Source organism: Antechinus flavipes, chromosome 4, assembly GCF_016432865.1.
Source record: "Antechinus flavipes isolate AdamAnt ecotype Samford, QLD, Australia chromosome 4, AdamAnt_v2, whole genome shotgun sequence".
Classification (NCBI taxonomy): Eukaryota; Metazoa; Chordata; class Mammalia; order Dasyuromorphia; family Dasyuridae; genus Antechinus; species Antechinus flavipes.
Window position 1 is genome coordinate 254,683,400 of NC_067401.1, and position 24,197 is coordinate 254,707,596.

The following is a 24,197-nucleotide window of genomic DNA, read 5'->3' on the forward strand; positions in this document are numbered from 1 at the left end:
CTAGTTACTTGTTGCCAGTTTTTTACAATTTGAAAACCATGGGTTTTACAAAATGAATAATATGGGAGAGGATATTTAGTAAAATTACAGTCTTGTGCACTTCCTCATTAGTAACATAACTATATTATACAAATTTTGATAGTATATAGTTGGCAGTCAGGAATCCTGTTATGTTATGAAAAACCTTTATTATCTTTGACTTTGTAGTATTTTCTTTCATTTTCTCATAATTTTTTTTTTAGGAGATTGTGTTTCTTTGAGTAATCCTGAGGGCACCTTTAAAAAATCTCAGCTCCAAGATTTAGAAGAACTCTTCTTAGTGGCAGCTGGAACAGGCTTCACACCAATGATTAAAATATTGAATTATGCTTTGACAAATATAACCAATCTCAGGTATGTAAATTTTATATGTAAATTTTAAAAAATACAAGATTAACAATTTGATTTAATACACTTTCTGAAGCTCAATTATACCACTTCTCTCTGATTTTAATATTGGAATAAAATTTCCAAAATGTTTTTATTATCCTGCCAATCATTTCTCATTCTTCCTTTGGCTTCAACTTGATCATTAAGCAAGTTGGTACTTTCATTTCACTTTACTTTGTTCCATGTGATCACCTTGAAGCATAACAGATTTTCATCATCACTTCTCTTTTATTAAACATAGTTTTACTTCATTTAAATACTCAATTGAAAGAGTTTGAGTTGATGTATAATATAACATTTACTTTTAGGAAAGTGAAGCTGATGTTCTTCAATAAGACAGAAAGAGATATCCTTTGGAGGAACCAATTGGAGCAGCTAGCAGACGAGGAGAGAAGGTACTAAAGCAATGCCCATATATTACCTGAAAAAATAGGTAGTGAATTCTGAATTCAGCTATATTGAATAGGAGCTCTGAGTCTGAAACAAACATTAAAAAAAACCTATAAACTCATATATTTTTCTGGAAAAAAAACAATCTGTTGATTTTATCAAGGTGATATTGACTTATTGTTATTAAAGTATTGTTGTTGCCAATTATTGGTAACATTATCTCCTCTGACCTCATTTTCAGCATTAATAATATTGTATGTTAAATTAGCTGCATTTATAAAGTTATAAATAAGAAGAAAAATTATTACCATGTGATACTTGTTTTTATCATATTATAGATTTTGCACAGACAGTATTGTTATAGTTATCTGTGATTTCATAAAAGAATAAAATAAGACTTTTGAGAAAGTTTGTGGGAGATTTGGGTAGGCTGCTTTTTTTTTTCTCTCTTCATTTTACTTTTTTCTTCTTAGAGAAAGTGTGTTGGGAAAAGTTAACTTGCAGTTGATTTTGAGGGGAGATAGTTGCTTTGTCAGATGGGAAGTAGAATGGTATTCCCAATGAAATGGTTAGTGTAAAAGAAGTCCAGTGGCAGGAGTAGAATCAGATGGCAAAATTTAGAGTTTTATTTTTAAGAAAGTTACCAAAATAACCTCCTTACCTTTTGACCCAGTGATTCCACTAGCATGTACAAATAAGAAAGGTCTTATGTACACCAAAATATATATAATAGCAGTTTCCATAGTAGGGAAAAAGCTTGAAAAAAGTTAGATTTTCAGTGATTGAGGAATGGCTAAATAAATTGTGGTACGTGAATATGATGGTATGTTATAGTGCAAAGTTAAATTGAATTAGGAAAGCAATAAACACAATATACAAAAATGGAAATGGGGAAAAAAAAGCCAGTAACAATGGATGAAACCAAACACCATCTAACCAAGCTTTACCTTAAAGAAGAAATGAACTACTCTTCCAATCTTCCCTCCAGAAGCAGAGAACTGTGGATGTGTAACATTATCAGACTCAATATATTGATTAGTTTTGATTAAACTTTTTAAAAAGCATAATTCTGAATTACTTTCTTGTTCTATTAACAATGTATACCTGTCTTCATAGTCCTTCTAATTGTTTCTGTAAAAAATTATTTCTGCTAACTTGCTTTTTGTTAGGTGTTACACTAAGTAATAGTATATTACATTTGGTAGCTATTCTTTGTTAATGAGTTGTTTCGTCTGATCTCAGGCTCCAGGACTTAGAGCAGTTAAGGGGCCAAAAGCTTATAAAATGTCCATTCTCCTTTAATCTTTGCTTTTAGTCACCTTCTTTCTCTAGTTGTAATCAGTACATGCTATCCAGTTTTACTCTGTTTCTTTACATGAAGAGAAAAAGCCATTTTACATGCTTGCCCTCCTACACCATATGGTTTGACTGGCTCAAGCCAGAAGAAAAAGAAATTAAACCATCTTGTGTTTATATACTTCCTAATGTGCCTCCTGTGGTTTTCCTTCAACCGACTCACTTTTCCCTTAGTTCCTTGTACTTGGAAAACTAGAATTGATTACTTACATCTGTATACTTTTGGTTTCTTGCCTAACCTCTAAAAGCCTTCAGCTTATTTTCAAACCTACTTTCCCCCTAGAATGTACATTTTCAAACACATTTAAATGGAACATAGCTAGATTTGTAAAGCAGTAGTACTTCTATGAAAATCTTTTCGTGGGTTTTCTCTGTAAATTGAAATTCTATTAAGAACCTGTTATGTGCAGAATAATGTATTTGGCGTTGGGGAAAAGACTGCTTAAATAAAGTGGAAGACTTCATCAAGCTAATAATCTAGTGTGGAGGGTAAGACATAAACACAAATTACATTTATAACATAGTATTGCATGGTTAGGATATTAAAGAAGTAGAAAACAAAATGCTATATGAATTCCAAAGTGGTGTAAGATATCCTTAACAAAATATGAGGAATGGTGAGGAATAAGAAAGGCTTTATGGAGAAGGAACCACTTAAGTTCAATTTTAAAAGTTGAGTAAAGGCATTAGAAGATGGAGATAATGAGAGGTGGGAAAAGTACAGAATTTATTTGAAAGATAGAGTAGGTTAGACAAGAGTTTTTTGGAGGGAGAATAACATGCAATGAGAAAGCTAGGTGGTGTCAGATCATAAAAGGTCTTAAAGGCCAGACAAAGGTGTTTGACCATTAACTCTGGGAATAGACTCAAGGGAGATTTTTTGCTAGTTGAGTGATGCCCTTGCATCTCATAGTTGGACTGGAAGTGAGGCATTCTTGTCTAAGCTGTGTCTTGGCAAGAATCTCGTCTACAATATCCAGCCTTTACTTGAAGTGCTCAAATGAAAGGAAACTCAGTTTCTCTCAGAGTGACCTGTTTGACTTTGAAATAACTATATCTGTTAGGAAATGTTTTTAGTATGTGGAAGTATAAAGTAATATTTATTAGCTGCTTCTAGTTTTTTTTGGGGGGGCTAAATTAAAATAGAACAACAAAATAATTCTGATCTTTCTTCTACATAATATTATAGACACTTGGGGACAGATCTCAATGATAATTTCTTCTCTTCTCATCGATATCCCTTTTCCAGATAAACATCATTAATCCTGATGAGTTTTGAGGCAGGGCAGAGAGTTGTGGGAATCCCCTTCTGGTTGGTGCAGGTTCTTTGAAAATGAATTTATGCACCCGAAAAGTTAAACTGGCAAAATGAAGTTTATTGGCACTTGGCATTGGTAAGTTAGCCTTTGCTAGGAAGACTGACTTCCAAGTGGCAAGGTCCCAGCAGAGAGATAAAGATCTGCAGAGAAGTCCCAACAGAGAGGTAAAGAGGATATAGTGCTGTAAGGGAAAAGTGAGAGAGATAAAGAGAGGTTAATGCTGAAAAGAGAATGTCTTTCAGCTGGCAAAGAGTCCCTCACAGGCAGCTATTCCTAGGGAGGTCCTTTGGCCTGGCATGATTCCTGCTTTTAAGTCCTCTGCAAGGAATTGAGCTGAAGGAAACTTGTTATATGGGTAGCTCTTGGTGGGGTCTGGGAGCAGTTTGAGTTGGAATCAGAATAGAGAGTCTTCGATTTGAATGCGTGCCCATGGACTAATCTCCAACTCAATAGGGTGGGATAGAAATCTCGATCTCCAACTTGAGCTAAGTAAGAGTGGTCCTGGACTCAACTAGTCTCACCCAGATAACAGAATGAAAGCACTTTATCTTGATTCTCTAGGACAGATCTCTCAGGGGAGAGCTTCTCTGAGGGAGTTTCTCAAGCTTTCCCCCCAAGTCAGAGAAAGAGAGAGTGAGAGTTTCGGGGCTCCCCATATCAGTTCCATTGACATTTTTTAAAAAGATATGAAGTTCATCACTATCGTCTTTTATGTGCTGTTCAGTTTCTCAGTATCTCTACCTTTACTAAGATGTGACCGATATCTCTACTAAGAACCGAACATGTGTTCAATACGTGGACAGATTAGAGCCAGGGATAGGCTTGCTACATCTCTTCCTTTTAAGTTATGTGATTGCATTGGCTGTTGTAGTGACCATGTCACACAGTTCACTTATGGAACTTGCAGGCTACTGAAACTTCCAAGGTTTTTTTTTGTTTGTTTGTTTTGTTTTGTTTTTAGATATAGTTATGAGGTTGTATTCCCTCTCATAGAATAGTAGATTATTAGATCACTAAGGTATCTTAGAAATCATATAGTCCATCTCCTCTAATTTCCCCTTTTATAGAACCAGTGAAGTGGGAAAACTTGTTTGTCTCTTTACTATATGTATAACAACATCTTTTATGTGTATGAACTGCATAGTCACTTCAGCAAATTTCCCTAAACTTTTTGTTTGAAATTCTATGACTTTATATGTTATGGTTATATACATTATATACATATCATGAGGTAAAACATTTAATCTCTTTGGGCTCCAGTTTCTTTTGCAAAAGACCCTTCCAGGTCAAAATCTGTCTTTAAAACCTGTGATTTCATTGAAGCTTAAAATTCCTAGTGGGGAAATTCTATCTACTGAAGCAGATCATCAACTTTAGAAGCTTAGAGAATTGTCTGGAATACTGAGAGATTAAGTGATTTATCCATAATCACATAGATAAAATGTGTCAGAGAAAGGTTTGAATGCAGGCTTTCTGAACTACAAGGCCTTCTGTCAAAAATCCAGACATCTTGGAGAGTAAAATAGATTGGAATTGAGTAGAGAACAGTAAAAAAGTAGTCTTGGACCTCATTCCATTATTGATTTCCAGAAGTTTTGCCTTGAATTATTTGCTAAATTTTCCTTAGCAACTATGTGATGTATTTATATCTCAAAGTTGTCTTTTTTTCCCCAGACAAAGCTGATAGATTACATTTTAATGTACTGTGTTACTTTTGAAGGCTTATTTTTAGGGTATGTACATCCTGATAATTATATAGTATTTGTTGACATTTTTTATATTACTTTACATCTTGTGAATTAACAATATTTTTATATAAATGGGAGTCACCTATGTTTAAAATCTAGTTCTGTCATTATCTGTGGACTAGTCATAACATCTTCCTGAGCCTCAGTTTTTTCAATTGCATAACAAGAATGAAGTATTTAATAAATAAATAAATAAATTTAATAAATAAATACTTTATTCTTGTTATGCAATTGAAAAAACTGAGGCCCAGGAAGATGTTGTTGTAAAAAAGTATTTTGTGACTCTTCAAGTGTTATAGAAATGGAAGGTTCATTATTATTACTCTAATCATTTTAGGCAGTACATTACCTCTTTCAGAAGTCTTCAGGAAAGGACTTTGCTCAGTAGTCCGTGGTAGTTTGTTCCAGAGTTAAAAATCTCTTATTAAGTATCTAATTTTTACACTTGCCACCATTAAAATCTTTTCCTCCTTTCCTCTGTGAAGTTGGAAAGTTTCTTGTTAGCACCCTTCTATTGAATAAACCTTTTTATCATATAACACAGTGGCCTATTGTTTTTTCTGCTATCTGTATAGCAGTTGTGGCCTGGGACTCAAAAACTGACATTAAAATTTTAGATATTATGTGAGTAAATCTACTGGTTATCAAGTGTAAGAAAAACATTTCTTTAGGGTATTTGATTATCTTTTATTTGTTGGGTGCTCTTGAGAATATGCCAGTCATTGGCTAAATGCTTTTATTAGTACCCTGAAATTAGAATGTTACAGAAAGAAATATAATAAATAAATATAATAGATAAGTACCTTTGGATACTTATCACCAATGCAAAGAATACTGACGATTATGCATTTTCTCTTGTAGTTTTGTAGCTTATTCAGGTTTCATAGCCACATGGAAAATAGAACAGAGTATTCACAGACATTATTTTGTAAATATATCAAAAGTCTTTTAATTGTTCTTCTTATCTTATGTCTCTTCCCTTTCCAATTCATTTTGTACTCTGTTGTCTAATTGATACTCTTGAAACATGAGTGTAACTATGGAAATTTTTCTGCTCAGTAAATTCCAGTGGCTTCATATTACTTCCCCATTCAAATTCAAACTTCTCAGGTATTTAAGCCCTTAACCTAGTTCTTGCCAACCATTCTAGCCTTATTATATGTTATTCCTCTTTACCTACTCTTTGGTCTGTCCAAGTTAGCCTTCTTGCTTTTCTTTATACATTACATCCATTTCCCTTCTCCATTCCTTTGTCTAGGTTTAGCCTAGTAATACAACTTGGTAATAGAATGGTGTTACAGTTTTTTTTGATTGTACCTAGTACCTGGAATATACTCCCATATTACTACTGTCTCTTAAAAGGGAGCAGTTAGAATCCCTAGTTTCCTTTAGAGTTCAGGTTAAACACTGTAAGGTCTCTCCTGATCTCCTTATATGCTTGTGCTTTCCCACCTTCCCAAAAATCATAAAGTTATCCCTTACACATCACAGGGGTTAGGGGCTCAGCACCTCTACAATCTGAAAAATCCAAGTAAAATTTTGTGACCTCTCTTGATATCAGAGAAGAAGGCTAAATTTTTTCTGTTTTTTTTTTTAATGGGATATTGATATTGTATAATACACAAATATTTTATACATTTCCGAGTTTCTAAACTTTTTCTGTATTGTTTGCTGGCATTCACAAAAGTCCCCCAAAATTTCTATTTGATTTCTTATCTTGACCCATGATTTATTGACACCCCATTGGGGAAACTCAAAATGTGGAAGAGATAACTATGTATGTGATATAGATTTAGTTATATTTACATGTATCCATATCCTTATATGTTGATGGATGTACATGTGTTTTATACACATGTATTTTATGTATGTGCACTTTACATATGTGTATGTATAATGCACACACACACACACACATATATATATGTATATAAAAATTTGTGTGTGTTGCTGCCTATAACATATAAACTCTTTGGGAGGAGAAGCTATTTGTTTTGTCTTTGAAACCCACTATGCCTAGCTCAATTCCTGGCACTTGATAAATGTGTGGGTTTAATACTTATCTTTTGCTTCATGTAACAAACCATATATCTTTCTACTTCATGGACGGTTTTTAAGATGTATTTGTTTTTCGAGGCAACTAGGATGTGTAGTAACTAGAGCACCAGCCCTGAAATCAGGAGAACCCGAGTTCAAATCTGATCTTAGACACTTAATACTTCCTAGTTGTGTGATCTTGGACAAGTCACTTAACCCCAGTTGCCTCAGCCAAAAAAAAAAAAAAAAAAGTATTGTTTTTGCTCTTCCAGTTGACTATCTTTAATTGATTGTGCATCCTGGTCTTTGTGAATGAGTTCCTATAGCAAAAAAGATAAGGTGAATTACTTTTGTTAAAATTTCTAAAAGTTAATTATGAAGTATCAATTTGAAATTGGATAATCTTTCTGGAAGCATTCTTTTCAGGAACATGTGTTTACTATTCACTAAAGTTTGACCATTCTTCTAGGCATTGGAACATTATGAAAGAAAACTAGTTGAAAACTAATGACATTTGGTAAAATGAACAAGGGCATATTAATATGGTAATACAATCATGGTGTCAATACCCTTGTTTTGCAACAATGAAAACCATTGACTTTGTTTTTTCTTGTGCTTTAGAATCAAGAAGTCACTTGGTGCTGTTCTTCAGCAATCATTTTGAATGTTCATTGAGACATTTAGAAGCAGATTTGATTCATTACTGTTGAAATAAATATTGTGGATAAAACATTGGTTTTTGTTTCTGAAATGGATCAAAAGAAGGAAGGCATAACTAGATGTATTAAATTCATTATATTGTTGACTAGCAATTCAAGTGACAGGTCACTATGCTTCTGAGAAAATTAGCTTTCTTTTAGTCGAGTATTTGGTACCTTTATTGTGAATGTCTCCATTTATTGTTTCCATTTTAAGTGTCACTCTTTATGTTAACATTTGTAGTTTGTATTTGCTATAGTTGGTAAAATATTATTAATAGAAATATGAGTTCTGAATTCCTAGTTTTTGAATCAGTTTTCTGCTGTATTTGGAGAAAAAGATAAAATATTTCTACTTAGTGTTCATAAAATCAAAAGCTTGGATTTAGAATTTTGAGTTCAGCAACTTAAAATATTCCTTGGAAAACACCTTAAATTTCCTACTCTTCAGAAAAATTAAAAGAAATCTGAGAAAAGAAAAATGATACCCTAGAAGTCAATTAAAGAAAGCACTGATTGACTAATTGTAAGACTTTGAACTCAGAAGCCTGGGGTTTGAGCCCTGACTTTTTCACTCATTAGTTTTGTGGCCTTTAACAAGTTTTTCCACCTCTCTAAGTCCTAAGTATAGTACAACATAGTTGTGCATACTTATCTTGTGAGACAATATGTGGTGAGAATTACATAAATGTAAGGGCTATTATTTCATATGTTTTATTTAATGTTGTATATACCTATCTTCATTCAACCTTTATCCTGTAAACAGGGGTCCTCAAACTATGGCCCGCGGCCAGATGCAGCAGCTGAGGACGTTTATTCCCCTCACCCAAGGTTATGAAGTTTCTTTATTTAAAGGCCCACAAAACAAAGTTTCTGTTTTTACTATAGTCCGGCCCTCCAACAGTCTGAGGGACAGTGAACTGGCCCCCTTTTTAAAAAGTTTGGGGACTCCTGTTATAGAATAATTGTTTTGTTTCAACTGCAACACCTGGTTCAGTGCCTCTCTAATTCTGTCATTTAGAACTCATAATAAATATTTGTTTTTTAAAATTGTGTCCTTTTTGTAGATTTGAAGTTGAATTTATTCTCTCAGAGCCCACCTGTGAATGGACAGGCAAACAGGGAAGAATTTCATTACCTCTTCTTTCGGAATTTGTAAAAAGAAGCTTGGAAGACTCTAGAGTCCTTATCTGCATTTGTGGGCCAGCATCATTCACTGAACAAGGAACAAGGTAAATGTTAATACTAAAAAATATTGCTAACCATAAAAAAAAAAAAAACAGATAATCTTGGTATACTACAGCTGCAGTTAAGAGGTAGTTACATTGCTTAATGCTATGTTGTCAACTCAGATAGAAATATGGGGGATAGGGTAGAGTGAGGTAATGAGAGTACTAAATCAGTATAAGGTTCCCTGTGGATGTATATTTACTTCAAAACCACATATTAATATTTAATTCTATTGTCTTTTTATTTATCTTGTGAAATGTTTCCCATTTACACTTTAAGCTTGATTGGTCTACATTTGGGGTGTTGGGGCGCCATGTGCTTGATACTTCTGGCAAGGAGAATAAGAGGGCTAGGCCCAGAGTCAGGAAGACCTGCTTTGGAATTCTTTTCTGGCAAGACACTTAACCTTTTTGAGTCACAAATTATTCATATGTAAAAAGAGGATAATAATAAAACATTAGCCTCACAAAATTGGGAGAATTAAATGAGATAACATAAAAGAATCTTGTGCACCTTTATAAGTTATAGTTGGGAGTATAAAACATATGTTATTCTGTTTGAAAAGAAGAGATGGACAACTCCAAATTATTCAAGCTGCTGAAAGAAAGGAATGGTAGGTAAATTCACAAACTCCATTTAATTTCAGTCTCTTACTATTTAACTGAAATGTCAACAAGGAACATAATGACTTGTGCTTTAGTTCTTTCCTCTTCTCTTCACTGTCAAGTGGTGCAAGTACCAATAAACAGTAAAATGGTTGAAAGCTAGACATGAGGAGGGAAAGGAGCAAGAGCATGAATTTTCCCCCCACACACAGAATAATCAATATGTGAGTAATCAGGAGTTGATAGTAGCAGACAGCATAAAAGAGCATTTGAAAATGCCTCTTGTCTGAAGCAGCTAGATGGTGCAGTAGATAGATAGAGCACCAACCCTGAACTCAAATCTGTCCTCAGACACTTTAATACATACTAGCTGTGTGACCCTGGGCAAATGACTTAACTTCAGCTGCCCCCACCCCCCCAAAAAAAAAAAAAAAAAAAAAAAGAACAAAGTAGGAGAGGGAAGAAACTTTTTAAAAAATGCCTCTTGTCTGATTGCATTTTATAATATTTGAAAATATTCAGAGAAACAGATCCATCATTTGAAATTTATGAAAATTATGAAACTATGAAATTAGTTTAAAAGAGAAATGTTCCAAAACTAAGTATAACTTTGTTTGGGGTGTGTGTGTGTGTGTGTGTGTGTGTGTGTGTGTGTGTGTATGGGTATGTGTAGATATATATATATGTATATGTGTATATATATATATTATATGTATATATAATATATATATTTTATATATATATAGTGTGTGTGTGTTGTGTGTATGTGTGTATATATATATAGTGTGTGTGTGTGTGTTGTGTGTATATATAAGTTTGCATGGTAATTTGTTACCATATGCCACACAGGTTTTTTTTCTTATGTGACCAAAATAAAATTTTTTGAGTAGTATTTCATAATTGTAAGTAAATCTCTGCATATAGAGATTTGCAGAAAAGTTTTCATTTCACATTTGGTTTGACTAAGTTTTGGATATTGAAGTGATGTTATTGAGAATAGGTAAAGTTATTCCTTCAAATGGTTGTTTATATTCTATGCTTTTTCTAATCCAAGTAGTGAAGAGCATGATTGATGAGGCTCTTAAAATAAAGCTATTGTGGAGAATGCATTTTAGCAGGCATTATGTTTTTTGCATTACTAACAATATGGTACACTTCTTAAACTATAGGGCCTGGACTCTTTTGCATAGATTTCTAAGGGTCTCTGATCTTAGAGAAAAATCATTCCATTTTCATTTGCACAAACTTCTACCTGGCATTTGGTATTTCCTCTAATTATGAATCAAAAACAAATATTGTGAGAAGTCCATAGTCTTCATGAGACTGTCATATGGGCCCGTGACAAAAAATTGTGAAAAATCTCCTAGCATGATAATTAGGCTTAGGTTCAACATTAGGAAAGACTCACATTCAACCCTCCTTCTGACACTTACTAGACCTTTGAGTCACTTAACCTCTGTATACCTCAGGAAACCTAGAGCATTACCTTTTATGTCATGTGGATTTTAATCTGCGCTAATGGAAGGAGAAGTAAATCATATGGTTGTTTATACACACGTGTGTATATTACATATGTTTAGAACTGACTATACTATATACAATATATAGGAATATGCAAACATGCATTTATAGTATAATTAATTTAAAACATTACATAACATTACATACATTATCATATGTAACTTCTCTTATATTTTAGAATGATTGTCTAGAAGGAGATTTGTATTTTTGATCTTAGTTTGTTTAGGTTTATATTAAAATGAATTGGCATTTCCTTAGCTGAACAATGAGGACTTAAGTTGTCTACAAGTGCAATGGATGGGAGTAAGAAATCAGGCCAAGGTTTTAAATTTGTTGCAGATAATTAATTCTCACAGTTACAGGAGTTATTTGTCTGTATTTAAATTACATTTATTTGGTTATTTAATTCTCTCTGTGCTACATCATACATATAAACATATATACATATAAAAGTAAAAGGACAAAGGAATAAATTGTGGAAGAAATAACCAAGAAAGGAGGAGAGGCAACTTATTATCTCTCATTACTATGACTTGTGAGAAGAAAAGTATATAAATCTAGAGGAGGAATTAGGATGAAGGAAGATCTTGTGAATCTCATTTGTAATCATATTTGTAAAGATAATAGTTATAAAATACTTAGCACAGTGCCTGGCACATAATAGGCAATTAATGCTTCGTTTTCTTCCTTTATTTTCACTGGAACCAAGCAAAGGAGCATGCGTACATGCACACGCACATGCGCACACACATACACGTTTAGAAATATAATCCAACAGGAAATCAGGTAGGGCTAAGGAGAGAAGGCTGTAAGAGAGCAGTTAATATCCAGGAGGGAATAGTCACAAATAAACTTTATAGAAGAAACATTACTTTTGTAGATGATACTTAGACAACCCTAGAGATTCAACTAAAAGAATTACTTGATATAGTTAATAACTTCAAATAGTAAATCCACAAAAAATTATCATTTTGTATATTGCCAATATAACCCAGTAGGAGGAACTAGGAAAAAGAATTCCATTCAAATTGACTGTATACTTTTTTAGACCCAACTCCATCTGTGCTATAGCAGCTGCTAAGGTATTGATATAAAAATTCCATTTATGAATTCCTTTTTAAGGAGGAAAAAATAACTAAAAAAGGTGTCCAAGTTCTAATATACTTTGACCTGATAGACAAGAAAGCACCCAACTTCCTTGTCTTGAAGCCTATGGAATTTTCATGGAGACATTTCAACTGCAAGTTTACCAATGAGGGCATTCAACACCTGGAGGAACCTTTATCCATTTGTTGAGATTGTACCTTCATGCATGTGCTGTGCATGCAGAAATCACTCAGGATAAACCAATTCCCAAAGGTCTTGAGGGTGAGTGGTTTGCATAACTTGGTTGGGGTGAAACCAACAGATTAAAGTGTGACTCCCCTTTGTAAAAAGACTGAGGCTGGTGTTGGACCAGCAATCGAATTCCATTGTAGCTGTGGATTTGGTAGTGAATATAGTTAGCCTCCCTAATAAAAGAGATTTGTTCCATATTGAATAAAATTTAGGGGGAAAAACAATCACTAAACTATATAAGATATCTGGGTGTAGCTACTGTGGTATACACAGGAATTACATAAATATAACTATGAAGCACTTTTTAAAAAATAAAATAAGCATTTAAAGAATTGATTAAGAGATTAATTTCTTATAATAAAGATGATGACAATACTGAAATTTATTTATAGATTCATTGCCATTGCAATCAAATTTCCAAAGAATTAATTTATGCAACTAGATAAAATAAAACAAAATTCTTCTAGATGAACAGAAGGTCAAGATAAAAGGAGATAAAAAGTAGGAAGGAAAGGGCCTTGAAGACTAGATTTTTTTTTAATGTAATGGAATATTTTTATTGTCCAGAAGAAAAAAGTGAGGGAAAGCCTCTTGGCTGAGGTTAAGCAAATAGGAGTTTGGGAAACCAATCACAAGCATGACATGGGAAAAAAAAATGTATTATAGTCATGGAAGACTTACCTAGACATCAGCTAAAGATGATCCTCCAAAATGTGGGATATTTAGTCTTGTCTTGGGTCTCACCAAGAATAAGGAATTGTTTGATAAAGTAAAATCTTTTCATTTTCTTTTGACCTATTTGGAATATTGCTAGGTCAAAGGTTATGTATGTTCAGTTTAGTAACTAATTGGATATAATTCCAAATTGCTTTCCAGAATGGTTGGAGCAATTCCAAATTAAATTAACAGTGAATTTTTATGACTGTAGGTGCTCCAAAATTTGTCACTGCTTTAATTTGCACTCTTACTGTTACTGAGATGGAGCATTTTTTTTGTGTGTGTAACTGTTAATACTTTTACTTTCTTCTTTTGAAAATTGCCAGCTCATATCCTATGACATTTATCTATTGGGTAGTAATACTTGTTTTCATATAGTTCTACAAATTTTGTAAATATCTTAAGATACCAGACCTTTCTCAAAGAAGTTTGCAATAAACACTTGTTTCCCTTTTAATTACAAATGCTTTAATACTATCTGAACAAAAAGTTCAAATTCATATCATCAGAATTGTCTTTTACATAGGATCATAGGAAAGAGACCTAGAAGGGACCTGAAAGACCATCTAGCAAAAGCCCCTCATTTACAGAAAAATAAATTTCTTTTAAGGAGATTCTATGACTTGACCAAGGTCATATGGTACACTTTAGAGGCAGAATTTAAATCTGTATCCCTAACTCCAGAGTCAATATTCTTTTCCATCATTAAGTCCTGATGGAAGAGTGGGGAGTAGTTAGTTGCAGTTAAAAAAAACTTTTTTTTTTCCTCTGTATTTGCTATGGGGATAGGGATAAGCCAGGTGGTGCAATGCATAGATCATCAGGCCTGAAGTTTCTGACCTCAGATATTAATTAGCTCTGTGACCTGGGCAAATCACTCCCCGTGTTTGCCTCAGTTTCCTTATTTGTAACATGACCTAGATAAAGAAATAGCAAATTACTCTAGTATCATTGCCAAGAAAGCCCCAAATGGGGTTACAAAGAGTTGGACACCACTGAAATGAATGAACAATAATAAGTGACGGATATTTTTAAGAGTAATCATCTGAAATGTATTGAGACATCCTTTTTTTCTATTTGTCTTTACCATGTTACACATGTTGAATATCTGTTTTATAGAATGGATATCATTTCTGAAATCTGTTATTTTCTCTTAAAGCAATTTAAAGATAGTTTTAAAAATGATTTTGTCCAGAATCAGTGCTTAGCCAGACTAAATCTATTAATGGCATGATGTTTTAGTGTTATTGGCAAACTATTAACTTTGCTTTTTCCTTTCTCCTTCCTGATGACCCTAAAAAAAACATACATTTTGATTTTCTCTTTCAGGTTATTGAAGGATCTTAACTTTTCTCAAGAAGAGGTCTATAGTTTTACTGCATATTGAAGAACTCCTGCAGGATCTTGCCAAATTTATGTAGCTGTTTCTGAGTGCTTGGATTTTTTTTTTTTTTAAAGAAAACCTTTTTTTATACACATGATAAGATGGTGACTACAAGGCCAGTCTTAGGGCTTCTTCAGTGATATGCAATCATTTTTGCAGTAACATCATTGGTCAGGCTTTATCTTGGCATCTCAACTGATTTTACTAGTATTGTTGGCTTTTCATCTGGATAAAGTTCATCATGGAGACAGTATTTATGGCTCTAGATGAAAAATGTTACAGAATCACTTTTAAACGATTCACTGTTCTACTGTAAGCCCCTCTTATAAGTATTTTATGATTCATGATGTGATAAATGGTCACTTTGATCACATTTCTATGCTGTAAAATGTCTTCTTAGCAATACAGTCTAAATTTTACATTGCACTGTTAACTCAGGAAATGATCACTTAGGTTCTTGTTATTAGTTTTAAACCATGGAATGTCATGACTTATTAAATGATACAAACAAGATTTTTTTAATGTATGTGACATTGATACAAAGTAGAATAAAATTATATGTAGATATTTTTAAAATTCTTGTTGGAAATGTGATGAATGTAGCAAGGCTGGACCACCAGCTCTAAAATCCAATGTCCCTCTCTGTATAACTTTAGATCTAGAAGGAAATAGAAATCATCAGATCCAAACTTTATTTTATAGATGAGGAAACACAGATCCAGAGAAAGTAAAAGTAAATAATTTTCCCAAGGTCATAAAGCTAGTTAGTATACGGTGGCTGGGACTTAGAAAACAGGTGTCACAAACTCCAGATGAATGCTGTAGCATTAAGAAGAATTCAGGGAGAGAAAGAACTATTTTGAATTTTGGGTAAACCTTTGTGAAAATGCTTGGTTGTATGATAGGAAAAATAACTCAAGATAAATGATAGTATAAGAAAAGGTGTCACTTTAACCAAAATCAAATGAAAAACTCTATTAAATCAGCACAGAGAATATAAGGGATCAGCCAGGAAAAAAAAGGAAAACATTTGAAAGGTTGTTCATTGGGAGAATAGACAAGACTGAAAGGAGATGGAGGGAGAGAAAAAGAAATGTGGATTAGAAGTGAGTTAAATTCTAATACTTTATTTTGAGACTGTTTGGCTGTCTGGTTTTATAAACAACATTGTGTAACTACTTTGTTCTTTGCTAGTCATTCTTCTCTCTACCTCATAGTGGGGAAATTCCTGAGTGGGTATGTTGATAGTTTATTCTTCCTCTTAACCAGATCTTTATCTGCTTCCATGGGAGGCATGTAGAAAAGTGCTGGCAAGGTAGCTAAAATGAAGTTCACATGGATGCATGGTTTTATTTAATGCTGAGTAAAGAGGTCAAATAGCCAAAGTGATTTGGAATTTTTTCAGGTTAACTTGTTATAATAGCATCATGCTGGATATTGTTTTCATATATCTAAGATAAAATAAAGTCCAAATTTATTTTACAAAATTTTGTAACCAGATAAGTGATCCTGTGGCCTAGGATTATACCTTATCCTCCAAATCCTCATTGATATACCCTAAATTGAGGAGGAATGGAAATGAATGAAATCCTGAATTTTATTACTGTATCTCCCTCTAAACTAACTGTATGATGTGTGACTCAAACTTCCTCAAACATTGTTTTTCCTCATCTATAAAATCAGTTTATTTTAAGGCCTCTTCTAGCTCTAAACTTTTAAGTTCAAATCTTCTAAAGCCCTTAGAAGTATTTTGCAGTTCAGAATGTGCAGAAAGCTTTTCCTCTACCTCTTTGTGCCGCTCTAACTAAAGTGATTTCCCCTATTTAAGCACTTAAATTAACACCAGCAGTAAAATAAAGAGTTTCTTTTTTTTTTGTATTTTCTCTGTATTAGGACTGGAATAATAGAACGTTTTTCCAGTTTTCATCCCACATGTTTTTTTTTTTACTTGTATATTGGATTATGTGGGCTAGCTTTGGAACCTAATCACTTCATTTGTGACTTTTGTGCAACTTGTAACATTGACATCCCATCCAATATATCTTTTGACTTCCATGATACGAATCTCTCTTTGTTCTCCTCCTATCTGCCTCTTCTTAGACTCCTTTGAGGCTTTTCTTCCCAGGCCCTAAGTATGGGTGTCCCTGATGGCTTTATCCTTCTAACTTTTCTCTTTTTATTCCCTCCTTTGCTTGTCTCATATACTACTATAGCTCCAGTCACAGATGACTCATAAGTCCCAATCCCTCCCTTGCTGGACATCATCTGGCTTTCTCACAGATAGTGTAAAATTTCCATGAATTGGGAAGCAGACAGGTCAGTGGATTGTTCAGTGGGCCTGGAATCAGGAGATCTGAGTTCATATCCAGCCTTCAGAAATTTTTGTAGCTAAGGGGACATTGGCAAATCCCTTTGTTTGCCTCATTTTCCTTAATAGTTAAATGGGGATAATAATAATACCTGTCCACCTACCTCCCAACGTTATTACTCCCTCCTCCATCCTAAACCCAGCTACATCTAACATCAATATTTCTGTTGATGGTACCATCCTCTCAGTCACCAAATCTGAGAGCCTTCTTTCATTCACCTTTTCTGTCATCTCCCATATTGTCAGTTATTAAATCCTATTAATTGCACCATATTAATAGCTGTTTTCTAGGTTTCTTATCAGCCTCACACTGCCACTGCTTTAGCTCAGGTTTTCATCATTTTTTGTATACTGTTAAGAGCTCTAAGTGGGTGGGTGCCCAAATATCTTTAATATATAGTTCTCTGAGTATGTCACATCACAAACATGATAAGGATGTAGATTTCATTGATGGAGGGAGTTTTTCCACAGCCTATTTATAACTTAGTTTTAAGGAGCTCAAAGAGATTGAGTTGCCCTTGGCTAGTCAGTGCTCGAGGCAAGATTTGAACCAGAAGATCTTGGTGCCTCTAAGTCCTAGCTTCCCTTCTATGCCATATCTCAGTCATGTCATTCCCCTTCTCAGAAACCTTAAGTGTCTCCCTCTTTCCTTCTCAGTAAAGTACAAATTCTCAAGCCTGGCTTTTAAGGGCCTTGTACTATCTTCAGAGTGCTTTTCTAGCCTTCACTTTTTTTCCTCTTATATAATCTCTCTTCCAGGTAAACTAGATATTCCATGATATAATCCTAGATACTCCTTGACTTTTAAATGCACATTCTCTCATCCCTGCATTCATACTGATTATGCCTCATTCCTAAGACACATTACCTCTTCAATTCTGACTCTTGAAATTATGCTTTTCCAGGTATGGTCCCAGGTGCCAGCTCTTCCATGAAACCATGAAACAAAACTTTCCAGTTAGAAGGAATTTCTCCCTTCTCAGATTTTTTTCATAAAGTTTTCTTCTTCCCCTTTCCCTCATCATTTTCTGACTGTTTATACACTTATTTATATACAGATCACATTCCCTCATTAGATTGTAAACCCCTTGAGGGCAGGACAGTTTTAAAAATTTTCTGTAGCACAGTGCCTAGTATATAGTAGGTGCTTAATAAATGTTGGTTAATATAAATTTGAATTTCAGCATTATTTCCACACATATACACATACCCCTATCCCCTGCACAAACTTTGACACACTTTGTGGAACTTTACAACATTTGAAAAAGTAAAAAGAAATAATATTTCCACAGTGTAATGGAAATGTTTTATATGAAAACAAATAACTCTTGAAGTTCCTTATGTTTACTGAAATATATTTCTTTGGTAATTTTCGTCAGATTTAGTCAGAAAGGAAAATGCCTAATTTTGAGGAGGATTTGTTTCCATAAACTAAAATATTGCAGTGGTCACAGATGAGATCACCAAGAATAATAGAGCTAAAGAAACAACACAGAATATTGTGTGCATAGAGCTGGCCTTTAATTCTGGAAGAGTTGGATTTATGGAAGAAGTTTTTAACCTGGGGAACACATACTCCAAAGGGATCCATTTATAGACTTAAAGGGATTCATAAATTTGGATAAGAAACAAAAATTTTTTTTAAACTTACAATGGAAACTTCATTGGTTTCTTTTGTAATCCTATGTATTTTATGCATGGAAAATCATTTTGAGAATGGGTTTTTAGTTTTCACCCAACTGCCAAAAGAATTCATGACCAAAAAAAGTTAAGAATTTTTTGTTTAAGAGGTTCTTAATTTTAACTTATTTAATAAGGTTCTTGTATTTAATGATTCAGGCTGTGTAGTCATGGACAAGTCATTTATCTTTGAGTGCTCCAGCATCTTTAGGAATCTGATTTTTTAAGTTACCAGTGGAGGGAGATTCTGCTCAGGAATTCCCTCCACTAATGAAGTCCGAAATCTGGGAACAAAAAAAGTGGTGGAGATGGTTATTGAAAGGTCAGTGTGTATTGTATGGATGCTTCCGGATCATTCTGCGTTGGAGAAGGGCTGGAGAGATACCACACAGTAAGGAGATATCCAACCTCTGCAACCTATCAAGTACAATTATAAAATGACAAACATGTCCCTATAGAGGGCCTAAAGAGCAATTTATTTGCCCAGCAAAGCCCTCCAGAGAAATCGAGTAGTTCAATTCTGCTTTGAATCTTCAAAATATTTATTTCACATGATAGTTCTAAATATGACAGCTTACCCAAATGTCATATGGTTATGTTCAATATCCTTGCTTTTCTTTAGAAATCAAAGAATTGTCCCTATTATTAAATTGCTCCTTTGAATTCTAATCTTTATACATCTTTCTGGCAATTGGATGTGAATTTCCCCAACTTACTGAAGCGAATTTTACACAATAGAACTAGTAAGGAGTCTTCCCTGCCTTCTTAATCAAGTTGTTGATCACAGTACTGTGAAATACACAGTATTTCCTGATCCATATTGTTTTAATAGACTGATTGTAAAGCAGTCATAGAGCAAGGAAATGAACCCTTGGGAAGATTCATTTCCCTCTGGAGACCAATGTTCAAATCTCAATTGGGTTGCCAATGCAAATGAGAGTTTTAAAAATTTATTCTTGGTGGTGGATTTCTGCTCCCACTTTCTTCCTGTTCCTCCATCGTTTACCTGTGCTTCAATTATTGTTTGATTTCTTGGCGTTAGAAAACGTTAGAAGAGGCTGCCAGATAACAGAAATTAACTTAAAATGGTTTACCAGTCACAGGTCTGCACTACAAATTCAATTTGAGTTTTTTTTTTTTTTTTAAGACTATTGTTGACTCTACATTGTTTTCTAATAGACTTTTGCCAGTATTGCTTTAAAGTGTTCTGTTTATCTGTCTGAGCAAATAAAACTCAGATAGGCTGGGCTTATTTTCTTTGGATATATGTAATTCTTTAAACCCTTGGCTGTACTTTCCAGTTGACAAATGAAAATATTCTGCCAGCAAACTTTTATGAGAGAGAAGAGAGACTGAAGATTGGGGATGGGAAAGGGGAAGGGAGAGAGAAACAAACAGGTACAGAGAATGAGGTAGTGTTTTTATTACAAAATGCCAGGGTAATTCAAAAAGAAATTTTATGAAGTATTTTAACCACCTGATCTTAAAAATGATTTGTACAGATAAAATAAATTTGTAAATAAAAATTATATAATTCACATAAATACCATAAACATGTAAATTAAAATTACATGATGTAGTATTTTTCATTTTGTAGCTTTTCAAACAAAACAAAGGGCTAAACATTTTTCTTTAAAAATTTTTTTCTTGTAACATTTTTTTAAAAAATGAGTTCTAAATTCTTTCTTTTCTTCCTGTTCCTCACTCACCTACTGAGAAGGCAAGTAATATGATATCCAGGAGACTTGAAAGCATGCAAAATGTATTTCCAATTTAGCCATGCCACACAAAAAATAAATAAAAAGCAATAAGCAAAGTGAGGGGGGGAAAAAGTATGTTTCAATCTGAACTTTGAATTCATTAGTTTTCTCTCTGGAGGTTGATAGCATTTTTCATCAAGGGTCCTTTGGAATTATCTTGGATCATTTTATTGATCAGAGTAATTAAGTCTTTCACAGTTGATCATTACAGTACTGCTAGTATCAAGTACAATGTTCTGGTTGTTCTTATTTCACTTTGCATCGCTTCATAGAAGTCTTTCAGAGTTTTCATCCTGCTCATTATTTCTAATGGCACAATAGTGGTTTGTCCCAATCATATATCACATCATGTTCAGCCATTTTCTTACTAATAAGCATTCCTTCAATTTCCAATTTTTTGCTACCACAAAAAACTGCACACAGTTTTATAGCTCTTTGGTCATAGTTCCAAATTGTTCTTCAGAATGGTTCACAACTCAACCATCAGTTTGTACCTATTTTCCCACATCCCCTCCAGCATTTGTCATCTTGCTTTTCTGTCGTGTGAGCCAATATGATGGTGTGAGGTTATATTGTACTTCAAAATTGCTTTCTAAATATATATTTCATTTAGCATATAATTATTACAAATTATTACAAATATTTAAGCAACTACTTTTTTATATAAACAAATTTATTGTCTCAAACCTTTTGCTGTTAGTCAAGGAAGAGAAAGTCAGATGCCCTGTTTTTATATGTGCTGCTCTCCTCATCAGTTTCAGCAAGGTTAGCCTTTTTTTTTTTTAATGAAAACATTTCCCCTATTTAAAAGTCTTATCAAAGTCAAATTGCCTTAGAGAGTGCCAATGTTAGGAGGGCAGCCATTTGAAAAGGAAACCTGCTGCCCACCTCTCCCCACCTCCAAGTCTCTTCAATACCACTCTGCAGGGTTGTCATGCAGGCCTAATCAAAGAGCACACCATTAATAAGATAAATGTGCTCTAAGTGATGCACAGTGCAAGGTAACACCCCTGGTATGGTGGAATAAACTCCAATCATTCATACTATCCAGCAGAGAAAAATGGCATGATGAATAGCATCTAATGCATGTGAGAATAGAAATGGCAGGTTATAGGTGAAGAGGAAAATAAAAAAGGTAATTGCCGAGATAATTTTCCTGTCTGTGACTTGTAAATTTGAACTATACTATGCAACTTATCTTAAATGGAAAACCAAAAATATTTTTTTTATATAGAATATTTTTGAAAGTAGTTCTTAAAAGTTATTTTTAGCATCATGTTCAGTCATTCAAATAACTTCTCTTTGCTGGTGACTTTTTTCCTCCTTTCCTGTCTCTTCCATCACATTATTGAAAAAGATTGTTAGCTTTTACCATCAGGGAGTACTATTGCATTTGCTATCTGTGATCCAAATAATATTTGTGAAGGAGTTAATTTTCTGAAAATGTTTAAGAAAAAAGCACCATTTCCAAAAAGTGATGGACTTAAGGTATAAATAATAATGGGGGGAAAAATTGATCTACTCTGAATATTTTTAGAAAAAAAAATAGAAAACCCACCCCCCCATAGTGGTAACCCCATTTTGAAAGGTTACTTAAGTTGATGTTTTGGGCAGAAATCCTTTTTTTAAGGCCTAAAGGAAGAATCCCAGCATCTTGAATAGATGCTTTGTGGAAGAACATGGACAAAAACCACAAAGAATAGTTTGCAGTCTGCATCAGTTGAGGGAATATCTACACTCATATTCTAGATCCATTGAAGTAAATTCAACATTTATATGAACAATAACAAATTCTATAATCCCTTAAATCCATTTACGAATTTTTAAAGTACTATTGATATTGCTTGTTTATGTTATAGTAATTTCAAGATGGCACAGTGGATAGAATATTGGGCTGGGAGTCAAGAAGATCTTAATTCAGATTTGACCTCAGATACTTACTAGTGTCTGATCTTTTTTTTTGCCTCAATTTCCTCATGTAAAATGGGAATAATAATAGCACCTACCTTCCAGGGATGTTGTGAAGATGAAATGTGATAATTATAAACCTCCTAGCTCAATGCTACTTAGTGCTATATAAGTACAGTTATTATTAATAGATACCTTCCTCTCTTCATCCATCTATTCAGTGAGTGTTCTAAGGGTAACAAAAATAGTTAAATAAAACCAACTTACCATCAGGTCAATTTAGCTATGTAGTGTACATATATCCTTATAGTGCACTGGAGTTCCAACCTCCCCTAACTCTAGGCATTCTATAGGCATCAAACAGATTCAGAAGGGAACATGTCAGATGTTCCACATTTACAAAAGGACGTTAATTCTCCTATGCCTGTTTTCTAAAACCTGGATCCCTCTTTAATCATCAGTACAGAATATTAGCAGTCATCATAGACTTCCAACACAAATTGCCAGTATTTGCCGCCTCTCAGAAGGTTCCATTGAAAGATCTGATATTAGATATGACCTTTTACAATCTCAGAATATTGAGAGGCATGTTGCAAGTTTGGGAGGGGTAACAATTCATATCAAAAGATGAATTGGCAGTTTTCAAATGAAATTAGAACCATCTATAGTCATATGAAAAAATGCTCTAAATCACTATTAATTAGAGAAATGCAAATAAAAATAATTCTGAAGTACTACCTCACATCCATCAGATTAGCTAATATGATAGAAAAGGAAAATAATAAATGTTGGAGAAGATGTGGGGAACACTAAAGCATTGGTAGAGTTGTGAACTGATACCACCATTCTGGAAATAAATTTGAAACTCTGCCCAAAGGGCTATAAAACTGTGTATATACTTTTACCAGGAATGCCTTACTAGGTCTGTATCCCAAAGAGATCATTAAAATAGAACAGGATCCACATGTACAAAAACGTTTATAGTAATTATTTTTGTGGTGGCAAAGAATTGAACATCGAGATGCTTGCTATCCATTAGTTGGGGAATGGGTGAACCAATTGTGGTGTATGAATGTAATGGAATCCTATTGTTCTATAAGAAATAATGAGCAAGTTGATTTCAGAAAAACTGGGCTTACATAAGCTCATGAACTGATGCTGAGTAAAGTCAGCAGGACCAGGAGAACATTGTACACAGAAACAACAACATCGTGTAGGTGATCGACTATGATGGACTAATGAGCTAAGATAATTCTAAAAGATTTATAATGGAAAATGCTATTTACATCCACAGAAAAAGAACTATGAAATCTGATTGCAGATTGACACATACTCTTCACTTTGGGTGTTTTTCTTTTTCTTGATTTTTTCTTTTTATTCTGACTCTTCTTTCACAACATGACTAATGTGGAAATATGCTTAATATGATTGTATATGTATCAGATTGATTGTCATCTTGGGAAGGGTTAAGGGGAAGAAGAAAAATGGAAATCAAAATCTTATAAAAGTAAATGTCAAAAATTAATAAATTTTTTAAAAGATGTTTTTCTCAGTCTTGCTTAAAAAAAAAAAAGATTCCACTTTTTCATGTCATTTTATGTTTCATGAGTTTTCCTCAATTTCTAAGGACTCTAGGATAATGACTGCCCCAGAGCAATAAAAGCAAGTTGTCACTTCTGCTCCCACTTCTATCCTTTGGGTCTTTTGAG

At 33.7% G+C, this 24,197-nt stretch overlaps 1 protein-coding gene across 1 annotated transcript in view; it reads left to right on the top strand.

The window, feature by feature from the left end:
* LOC127561959 (cytochrome b5 reductase 4) overlaps positions 1-24,029 on the top strand; it is an 89,301-nt gene extending 65,272 nt beyond the window's left edge. The window contains exons 13-16 of the mRNA XM_051997336.1: positions 243-393; positions 738-824; positions 9,045-9,209; positions 14,718-24,029. Of these exons, the coding sequence (XP_051853296.1) occupies positions 243-393; positions 738-824; positions 9,045-9,209; positions 14,718-14,775 (461 nt within the window). The 3' untranslated portion in view covers positions 14,776-24,029. The remainder of the gene's footprint in view (positions 1-242; positions 394-737; positions 825-9,044; positions 9,210-14,717) is intronic.
* Positions 24,030-24,197: the final 168 nt, after the last annotated feature.